Genomic DNA, 12,107 nt, shown 5'->3' on the forward strand with positions numbered 1-12,107 from the left:
TTTCTGAAAGAACGCGGAGGTATTACGAGAAATCTCTTAGAATTTTGTGTTGCCATCAATGGTCTGTCAACCGCTTTTTAAAATATTTGTGTCGCTCGCTATCTCTATCTCTGTCAACAATTCAATCACCCGCCTATGTATTCGCATTAGAATCGTGATACTTCATTCGGGTATAGGTTACGTGTTCGTCTTCCGTTTATTTTGGAAAACTTGTTTTAGTTAGATCGGCTATTCATGCCTACTTCATCTTTCACAAAGTGATGTGATAGAGTGTTTTTTTGTAATAAACCAATATTAATCTTTCAAATTAGTCATTTTTGACATATTTGGTGATATGTGAATTTAACCTTTCGCTAGAGGTCCTTTTACTAGAAATACTTAACAGGGTTGTTAAGGATCAGTGAATAGAAAATCAGCTTTCCATCCTCAGTTCAGGCTTCTTGAAGCCAGATATTGGTGGAGGAAAACCAGGTGATGGAGTTTCCCATAACAATTGCTTGGCTTTTTGTTTGAAGTGCTAAAACTATCTCCTTGAATCAAAGATGGCTTGTGACTTTCCATGCGATTTTCTTTTTCCAATTCAGGTTTAAGCAAGAGTGTTTGCCACATAGGTACTTCCATCTTTTTTTGGTGTTGAAACATCTGAAAAACATGGCATGGTAAAATATCTGACAAGTGACATATGATATGACACCTGTGAAACATTTTCTTAGTTAATAAACAAATGTGTACTATTAGATTAACACCGCAGAGTAGCTAGTAGTCTGTCAAATTGGGGTGTAAGGGGTGAACTACATTTTTGTTCTCTTGATTAAGATATGAAAACAATCACCACCTTTCCCCCAAGTTTCCTACTACTCCGCTCCCCATTCCATTTCTCCCGAAAAGCCTATTAAAACTACGAGGACATTGCCAAAACTCTCTGCCAACCCTTCGAAAATAACCGAATCCTCGCAGCTGTTTGCCTTGCGATATCGCTTTGCATGCAGGCAGGTCTCGTCACAAATTTATACACCCTCAGATTTCTCCTCAGCCCCGCCTTACGTCCCCTAATCTGAGCTTTGCTCCTCTGCTTTTTGTGCCTCGGGAAAGCTCTTAAGAGCGGAGTCAGCATTCCTGACCTGCGTCAAACGGAGCCAAATCGCTCCTTTGGGGGAGGGAGGGTGATAAATCGAGGGTGGATTTGGGATGAAATGTTGACAGAGAACGAATCAATCGCAAACTTTGATTCGCTCTCGCAGCAGCCCATGTTTACCTTCGCGTCTCTTCTTCTCTTCAGGGGCTGTTCTCCCGGATCACCTTCCGAGAGCCCCTGTTCGTCGGAGGCCCAGGCAACACCACGGGACTCCTCGGCGGAGTCCCAGAGGACGACGGCGGAGGAGGCGCCAAGCTGCCCACGGACTCCGGCTTCAAAGGCTGCGTCCGAAACCTAGAGGTCAACGGACGCAAGTTCAGATTCGCGGCGGAAGACGCTCCCCCAGGTCAACGCGGAGATGCCACGAAGGGCTTCGATGTCGGTAAGAAAGCAGCATATGACTCTTTGAGAACAAGCATCTCTCCTGCTGGAATCGGGAGTATTTTATCTCTTTTTACGTCGTATGTTCTTTTTTTTCTTTGTTATTCAGCAATAAAATCAAAATTTAGGCGCAAATTAAAAAAAAAATTATATATTAAGTTTGAAGCGTGTCAGTTTGCCTACATTTTGTGCAGTCACACTTCAGGGTCTACCTCAGCCTTACCAAGTGCTTCAGGGATGGGGTTTGATGCGTTTGACGGAGAATCTTTATATACACATATTATACTTGGTTCCAGCGCTTTAACTCAACATTACGTAAAGTTGCGGGTAAAAGACGTGCAAAAACGGACCAAATATTGCCTGCCCACAAAACGGGAGACAAACTGTGGCAAGCTACAGTTAATTCCTGTCTGCCCACTGCAGTGGTTCACCTTTTCAAAACTCTAGCAAAGTAGAGACAGGCACCCTGCACGCCACAATTAATTCCACGGCCCCCAAAACCCCTCTGACCATGAGTCTCGCGATTGGGACATGATTCTCATGACAAAAACATGGACCATATCTTGAAGATGGCATATTGCAGAGAATTCCAATGGAACTCTCCAGCAACAGGTGCAACACTATCACAGCACCACGACAATAGGCGACAAGTATACGACCAGTAGCGCAGCAGAGCCAACCTGGTTCATTTGACTTCCTAAAAACACGAATTATTTACACGAATTGGTCGGATTTGGTAGGTTTATTTCACGCTAGTAGTGAATAATGGCGTCCATTTATATGCACATCTTATCTCATGATTTTCTCTGTTAATTTAACTATCATACACATTACTGAAGTTATTTCCAAGATCCGCAAGTTTTTGGTGTGGCAGCAACCAGTCAACTTTATCCTTACAGGTATGTTTCTTGTTTTCTCAAATGTGACGTGCACGGTAGCATGACTTTAAGGGTTTACCAGATGACACAGCAGAGCAGATTTAACAGTTATTATACTCGCCAAACCCATAAGAATTGTTGTGAGTTAAATTTCTTTCCCAGTTTTTTTTGTAATTTCTTCCATTCCTCCAAAATTCAATATTCATACGGTCCTCTTCATCATCAATGCTTTCAAAACGCAGATTTTATTGACATAAATTCGTGAATATTGGTTCATTGTGAGTTGGGAGAAATTTCAACTTGGTTATTTCAACGTCCTAAACCAACCATTGTATTGAATCTCCGAGCGAGTCAATACAATAATTGGTATTCATTTCAATTTCTCATGGTTTACTTTAGCGTAACATTGGCATTTTATCGCCATGATAATGTTTTGTTTTTGGGTAATCATGGTAATTCGAAATTATTTCCACGTATAAATAGCCCTGATAATATTTATTGCCATTTCCCTGGATCATAGTTAGTCCATATATTATCCCATTTGTGCACCTATCATTCATAGCCATTTGAGCATGTGAGTCAGGAAAGCACTGGATGAATGTGAGTTATAAATGTGTGCTTGATTGAACTGATCAAAAATTATTTTTATCTGTATGTGAGAGAGGATTTACTTTTCCTAGCTTTTTTGATTAAAATCATGCTATGCTACAGATGTAATAAGAAGATTCTTACAAGCGTTAAAATTATATCATGCTTTTTCAATTTAAATTTAATAAATCTTGTTTCCCTTTTCCCTCCGGGGATGAGAGAATAGTGCTGTGAATAATGCAAAGAAAAGGGTTTCCTACGCCGGAAATCAAATCATGGGTTCATGGCAGCCTGCTCTAATCTGGAGACAACTTTGGTATTCAGGGTTCGTCAATCCCTGGGCAATTGCTGATGGATCGATTGGACCCTGTGTTCGTGTGATACAATGCCCCATCAGGGATGAATGTCATCAGTCATCACCAACGGCTAGCTCCCATTGATCCTCCCGATATTGCAAGTATTGATTCTGAATAGCATCGAGCTCCAATTGAGAATTAGCCCGCATAGCCGATCCCCTTAGGCCGCGTGAAATTTTGCACGCATGACAATACGAGCCATTCTACTTTCATTGCTATCTTGTTGAAATTTTTGTTTCCCTCCTAAACTTAATATCTCAGTTTATTTGATAAGAAACCTCTTCACAATTTTCTAGTTCGCCATTCACTGAGAAATCTTCGGTTCTAATTTTCTTCCATGGCAGAGAAAAGTGCTTCTATTGAACGAAATACAATCGTGCCGTGCATTGATTTTTCCGGTTAAATAAAATTTTCCTACTTAAGTTTTGAATTAAGTAACAAAAATGCGCACTTCAGTCCTTAATATCAGGAAAAAACACTTCCTTCGGGTAACTTTTTTGAGATGCTATGTTCATGCAAGAGTCCTGTTAATGTAAATATTTCCAAATGTGCTACTAGTGTGCTCAATTTTTTCAATCATTGCTATTCTGTTTCGTACATCAGAATAGATCTCCTAGGGCTTGATCATTCTGCAATTGGTTACTGCTTCATATGAGTAATTCTGTTACTATTTGTTCCATAAAGTCGAATAAATATTTCTTTTCTCATTTTTCTCTTTTTATCGATCGTTTTTAACTGGGCAGGCCTATCTTATGCGTAGACTCTTAATGAATGGATCGTCGTGACGGTGTTCCAGCGACGAAGTCAGGTATAAGATTATCCAATCAGCCATTTATCCACTCAGTATTGACCTGCATATATTTTTACCGATGTTGTTTAAGTAATAAATCAAATATTCGTGGAAAAATACCTTTGTGTTTACTTGAAATCCATTTATTTGGAAGCAAAAATATCCTCTCTTCATTAATTTAACGTAAAAATCTTTTGAAGGATTTAATTCTTCCAATAACTCATTCATTGACGTTTATGAAGTATTTTTTCTTTCCCTCTGCCGGATTTCAATGATATTTTCTCGAACTCTTTCCCCTCGTAACTGTAAAATTCTATCCATAGACTGCCTAAGCCGTGCTCCTGAGCATTCAGTTCTCTGAACTAAAATTATAAAATACCAGATGGCTACTCAATGGTAAATCCTATTCACGATACCTAAAATCTCCTCTGGGTCTTTCAAAGAGAGATCGTAAAGTTTGCCCAACGGGTGACCCATCGTAAATAAATCCGCCGTTTTGATACTCCCACGCGGTCCATCACGCGGAAAAACGTCACCTCGGACGCTACGGTGACTGATCCCCTCGTGATTCTCACCCGAGTCCGCGTGCTGAGCCGTGATTTGCTGGGGGTTATCCCTTCAGCAGGTGGCGGCACCATCGATCAGTCCGTATGATTCTCGCGCTGCAAACGACGGCTTTATGACGGGCGTCGGAAAAGTGCTCGTAAAAAATCATTTGATAACGTATCATCTGGAATCCGCCGCATTTTTTAATCTCGACGGAAATTTCTGCTGAATTCAGCGTTGTGCCTTAAACATATTTTCGTCTATATATTAGGAGTCAAATGCTATTCATTATTCTAGCCTTTTCTTCATTTTTATTTTATTTTTTTATTATTATTACAACTCTGAGACTTAGAAAACAGGAAAAATAACACATAAACAAAGAATAACTCACTTTTGCTAATTTTCGGGGTAACGGCGGACCCGTCTTCGTAGCGAACAGGTATTTTACCAAATTAAGTAGCTTTTCATGGAATATTTTGAGTTGTATATTTTCATGTTGTATAGTTTCATAAAATATTAACCTTAATGGTCTACTTCCCTCCCAAATTCAATATTCTTACTTTCCCTTTACTTTTAGATACTCAAATGCTGAGTATATTATATTTTTGAAATTATCAAACCGGATGCAGTCGATTTCCATGGACTTGTTTTCGTATAACCCCAGCCTTTCTTCCTTCCTACGCTTGACTTTCCTCTTCAGTTCACGAGAATGCATTTTCCCTTTCGTTCTATTTATAAATCCTATTCTCTTTCTCCCCCTTCCCCGCTTACCTCGTAACCTTCCCTCTCCCACGAATATCATCGCCCTCTTCCTGATTAGTGCTCGCTTTATCCTGACCCTCATTCCTCCTTTTCCGCTCTAGAAGTTTCCTCTCCTCGCCCACCCTCATGTCAAGTACTTCCTTACGCCTCCATCCATCTCACCTTCCCACTTTCCTCCATTCTCAGATCTTAGAACGCCGCTAGCTTTTCTCGTCTGTCTTCCTCGGCGATTACGTTTCCGTCCCTTAGAGCGCTATTTTTATATATGTACATATTTTTTATACGTATGAAATTTCTTAAAAACCGAATTTTGAAGGAATTTTCCCAACGATGTCATTTTCTAATCCCTTGCTATTTACTTAATCTTCCATCGCCTTTGTCTTCTTCTTGATTGAATATTCAACGTTAATAGTTTAGATTCGTTGGTTAGATGAAAATGCGATTTCAATTAAATCAAATCTTTCCGATCGCTTTGATGAAGTGTATTTAGGATTGCGTGGTCCCAGCATCTGTACCTTACGATAACGTACCACGGCTAAATTGGTCGTTTAAAAGTGAGAAATTGAAATTTACAGTATTTTTTTTCATTTCAACACGAAGTAGTTTTACAAAGTTACGCCGAAAACTAGTTATTTTAATTATTTTTAAATTAGTATGTGATATGGACTTAAAATAATGAATGAAATTCTAGCCGGTTATAGTTGCGCTGTTACTCTTCAATCCAACGCATCAATAAGCATCATCAAAACGTAGAAACTTCTGCATCGATAAAACATTTTTAGTTCAAAACATAATCAGAATTTCATAGCAGGAAGACTGCGTTGTGATTCCCGTGAATAGTTTAGATACGTTGATTAGATGAAAATTCGATTTCAATTAAATTTGTGTAAACATAAATTGTAGACATTCTGGGGGATGGGATAGAAGGAATTCCATTTAGAATCACCGCTATCATCGTTCCTGCGTTCAAGAATGCATTAACTAATAATCTTTCGATTGGAATTCATCCGAAAATCTTTAGCCGAGCTGTTCCCGGATAACGCATATTCGGGAGCCGCGATTACCGAGTTCATTACTAATCCTCAAACTTCGCTTCCGCCGCTTGCAGCGGGGGGCTCATCTCCTGCGCGGGAAAGTGGGGATTTGGAGGCCATAACCATTAGAGCGCGCAGTCCGCCATTCTCGTTAAGTGAAAGTCTGGATCTGCCATCGCTGCCGTGGTTATTACCCTAATTACAGAACCGCAGATGCGTCTATGGATGGCATTCCTTCGAATACATTGCACTGTTTTCTTCCTTCTTCATGAAGTTTTCTGCGCCATGAAACTCTCGATTGCTTCTTTTATTTTTTCATCCTGCAGCTGTGACAAATTGTAGTGAATAAAGATATCCTTTTAAAATGTGAATTTGTGGATAAATTCATTGAAATACGGCTGTTCAACTAAATGGTATACATAGCGGCCGCTAGCTTCGTTACTTCGATGATTATGTCGCCTATTTAATTTTAGGTATTAACTAGTCTACATTCCACTATAAGAAACACATTTTCCTTGGATGGCGTAGACTAAAGAGGTTGGAATTGGTCAAAGTGGGACAACGAAGTCGATAAGGTTTAATAAAAATGTGATAGCATTAATATGCGTGTCGATCCCTCTGAATTTTAAGAGGAAGGTTTTGATCGAATATATTTCGCTGAAGCTCTCTACCTACTGTGACACCATATTACGAAATTGAGTTAATGTAGATACTATCATATCATTCATCGATTCTCTTCGGATCTACCCTGATTTCCAGATTTGTGGTTGTTCAGGTTTCTCGGGTTAACAGATTTGAGTAAAACTTAATTGGTTAAGTAATTGGGCTTTATTGCCAACAAAGAAAATACATTCCCTTGCTACACACCATGGCCCCCTGGGCCCATGGTAACACACCAGGCTCACATACCAACACATACAGAGTGACTGCGAGAGACTGACTTAGACTGGCTCTCTCGCCAACTAACGTGCGTAACCAACGTGCGCACACCAACGTGCGTACACCAACGTGCGTAACCAACGTGCGCCACCAACGTGCGCACACCAACGTGCGCATGCGCATCAATAGTTTTGCGCAATATAGATGTACCACACAAATATCCAACACACCTCCTTACATCTATATTGCACTTACACTAATTCAAACCCAACACATTTCGAAAACTTTCAAACTTTTGACGACACAAGGATTTAGTAAATACATCAGCAACATTATCCTCTGAATTTACCTTGACAATATCAATCATACCTTCCCTAACACATTCATGCACATAATGGTAGTGTACCTCAATATGCTTTGAATTTTTAGTAAAATTACCATGCTTTGCAATATCAATTGCACCTGAATTATCTTCATAAACCTTCATTGGCTTTATTATTTGTACATCAAATGTACTCAATAACTCTTTTATAAATTTTAATTCACTCACTGCTTCTGACAAAGCCACATACTCTGCAAAAGTTGAAGCTTTCGTCACAGACTTTTGCTTTTTCGATTTCCAATATACAACATTCCCAAATAATCTTATAACATAACCTGTTGTGGATTTCCTATCCAAATAATCACCTGCCCAATCAGCATCAACATAACAATCAATAATATTTACACAATCATTCATTTTGTAACATAATTTCAAATCCTTTGTTAAAATTAAATATTTCAAAATTCTTAAAGCATACTTAAAATGCATTTCATTATAACAATTTTGATATCTACTTAAGTAATTAACGCTGAAACTTATGTCAGGCCTTGTAGCTGAACTTATATATAATAAGGCACCAATTAAATTTCTGAATTTAATGTTTTTGTCACAGATATCCGCCTTCTCAATTTTTAAGTTTACTTCCATTGGTGTATTGTACAATTTACTATTTTCTAAATTATATTTCTTAACCAATGATTCAATATACTTGGTTTGATTTAATTTCAATTCATGCTTGTGGGACTCATATTCAATGGTAATCCCAAGATACTCTTTAACTTTCCCAAGATCTTTCATTTTAAATTTTTCAGATAGTAAGACTTTAACTTTCTGTATTTCTTTCTTATTTGCACCACAAATTAATAAATCATCAACAAAAATTAATAAATAAATAGAATCTTTTCCATTTCTAAGAGAATATAAGCAGGAATCAATATCACTTCTTTTAAAACCTAAATTTGCCAAAAATTCATCAAGGCATTCATACCAAGCTCTTGGACTTTCTCTTAAACCATATAAAGCTTTGAACAATTTACATACTCTTTTTGTACCATCTTCATAGCCTTTTGGTTGTTTAACATAAACTTCAGAAGTGACCTTGCCATTTAAAAAAGCAGTTTCCACATCCATTTGGTCAACTTCTAAACCCATCTGACAACAATATGACAAAAGAATTTTTAAAGTCTGCATTTTTGCTACGGGAGAATAAATATCATCAATTTCATCGGTTTGCTGGAAACCTCTCACAACTAATCTGGCCTTATAAGTTCCATCAGTTTTTTTTGTATACACCCATTTAACATCTAAGACTTTATTTTTAATATTTTTGACCAATTTCCAAGTGTTATTTTTAATTAAACAATCAATCTCTTTATCCATTGCCTTTTTCCATAATTTACTCTCGTTGGACTCAATCGCCTCCTCAAATGTATTTGGTACATCCGTTCTGCACATATTTACAAATATACCGCTATTGTACACATAATAATCATCAAGTTTCTTAGGAGGATTCCTGTCTCGTTGAGATCTACGAATTTCAGCTTCCCTCTTAGTGTCTGACTCTAATGATTCATTTTCAGAACTATCGTTAATTTCATCTTTCAAATCACTGTTTTCATTGTCCTCATGATCAGATTCATTCTCATTTAATCCAATACATACAACATTTTCTTCTACAATATCTACATGCCGTGCTACTATGACTGTACCATTTATTAGTACCCTGTATCCAACATTACTATAACCAATTAAAATACCCATATCTGCCTTTTTATCCCATTTTGAAGATCTTTTCTGTTCTGGAACTCTAACAAAAACAGTACTTCCGTACAAACGTAAATTGGAAACATCTGGTTTCTTACCGAAAAATATCTCATAGGGAGTTTTTCTTTCAATAGTATTGGCTAATGTACGATTTTTCAAATACGTTGCAGTAAATATAATTTCTGGCCAATACCTTTTGTGCACATTTGCTTCTGCTAACAAACAACGTGCCATATTCATTATGGTCCTGTTAAACCGTTCCGCTGTTCCATTCAGTTCATGTACATATGATGGACAATTGTTAATTACAATACCTCTCTCTCTGGTAAAATTATAAATGTCACCATTCAAATACTCCTTCCCATTATCACATCTCAAAAATTTTACCCTTTTACCCGTAAGATTTTCACATTCATTCACAAATTCAACAAGACAATCAAACACTTCAGTTTTAGATTTCATCGTATAAACTTTAGCAATCTTACTATAATCATCAATGAAAGAAACAAAATATTTTTCACCTTTCAGACCTGTGGTTTGGAAAGGTCCACAAACATCAGTATGAACAATTTCTAAAATATCTTTTGCTCTGTTCCTATTATTCTTAAATGGAACATTACTCATTTTGTTTTCAATACATAATTTACATTTCAAAAAGTCTGATTCAAGTTCACTCGGAATACCGTCCAGCAACTGATTTTTCACCAAAGTATTTAAATATTTAAAATTTACATGTCCCAATAAACGATGCCATTTTTCCTTAAGAGTCATAGAATCAACACTTTTATTTGCAACATTTACCAAAGTTCCTGATTTTACTTTGCTTTTCATAATGTATAAACCATTCACTTCCAAAGCTACTGCTGTAACATTACCTTTAAAATCAATAATTTTGGTCATTTTGCCTTTAGAAACAATTGTATTACCCACAGTTATTTTGCTGTAGCTAATCAGGTTTGATTGCATATCTTTAACATACAATACATTCTTCATATTAACTAAATTCTTCTTGCCAAATGCATCAAAATAACTTAACACATTTCCGATTTTTGTGGCTTTTAGAATTTCATTATTACCCAAATGAACATTTATGGGTTGCTTCAGAACAATACATTTATCAAAATATCTATCATCATTAATGATGTGGTCTGTACAGCCACTATCAAGAAGCCACTTTATTTCATTACGATCTACATTACTTATCTCAGTGTTATGCACCGCACGATGAGCAACCGTTGTAAGCCATGTGCTGTATTCTTCATTCTTCTGTCCTTGGTCTGCGCATGCTCCGTGCCATACTCCGCGCTGCCCGCGATGAAAGCTGCCACGCCCCCTTACGAAGCCTCTTCTTCCGGATCCTTGTCTGCATCGTGATGAACGCCATGTGCCTCTGCTACTTGTCATTTGTCCACTACTTCTGCAATCTCTTCGTATATGTCCCACTTCACCACATTGGAAGCATGTTCGCTCTTGCCTATTTCTATCCGCCGCGAATGCGTTGCTTTTCCTAGCCGAAGTCTCGCATCTTTGATTTTTCAACTCGGCCATTTGAAATTTATTCCTCACATAGTCAGCTGTTTGATCCTCTTCTTTTAACGTGTCAATTAAATCACCAATGTAACTGTACGAGTCAGGCAACGTGTTCAACATATAATTTAATTTTTCCTTCTCTGAAACACTCGCGCCAGCGGTTTTCAACTCATTTACCAATTTTTCAAAGTCACTGAAAAATTTCGCCGAGTCACTGTAATCTCTAAGCCTCAGTCTTTCCAATTTATTTCTACACACAATCTGCAGTGCTGTTGACTCTTTCAGATATAAACTATCGAACTTCTTAATTATATCGTACGCCGTCGTTTTATCACATACAAATTCCAATTGCTTATTTGAAATAGCGCCGTATATATAGTTCATTGCCTTTAAATCATTTTCATCCCAATCCTCTTTGTCCGATGAAACTTTTCCTCTCATTATGACATTGTCACACTTTTTAAGTTTCAAAAATAATGTCACACGTTTCTTCCACATACCGTATTCTTCTCCGTCAAACACCGGTATAACCAAATCACTGTACTTCGCCATTTTACCGTCACTCGTACAATAACCAAGAAACCACCACGTGAACCACGGACTTCTGCTACCATGTTCAGGTTTCTCGGGTTAACAGATTTGAGTAAAACTTAATTGGTTAAGTAATTGGGCTTTATTGCCAACAAAGAAAATACATTCCCTTGCTACACACCATGGCCCCCTGGGCCCATGGTAACACACCAGGCTCACATACCAACACATACAGAGTGACTGCGAGAGACTGACTTAGACTGGCTCTCTCGCCAACTAACGTGCGTAACCAACGTGCGCACACCAACGTGCGTACACCAACGTGCGTAACCAACGTGCGCCACCAACGTGCGCACACCAACGTGCGCATGCGCATCAATAGTTTTGCGCAATATAGATGTACCACACAAATATCCAACAGTGGTCAGCGTAGCACAGTCTGTATTGGCGGTTTCCTGAGAGGTAGGCAAAAATTAGTGCATCCGTTACTTAAGAGATCTTCTGGTGGAGATGCAAATTAACTGACACATTATTAACTATGCGGTTATAATTCCAAAAAAATCGAAGACTTAAAGATGGGGGATGATTTCGACGGCGGAAAATAATTTAAT

General features: G+C 38.0%; 1 protein-coding gene across 1 annotated transcript in view; it reads left to right on the forward strand.

Moving 5' to 3' along the window:
* The window catches only part of LOC124157241 (pikachurin-like), a 520,685-nt gene that overhangs the window by 493,288 nt on the left and 15,290 nt on the right, over positions 1 to 12,107 (forward strand). Inside the window, exon 6 of the mRNA XM_046531807.1 lies at positions 1,280 to 1,517. Coding sequence (XP_046387763.1) covers positions 1,280 to 1,517 — 238 coding nt within the window. The remainder of the gene's footprint in view (positions 1 to 1,279; positions 1,518 to 12,107) is intronic.

This window comes from Ischnura elegans, chromosome 4, assembly GCF_921293095.1.
Source record: "Ischnura elegans chromosome 4, ioIscEleg1.1, whole genome shotgun sequence".
Lineage (NCBI taxonomy): Eukaryota > Metazoa > Arthropoda > Insecta > Odonata > Coenagrionidae > Ischnura > Ischnura elegans.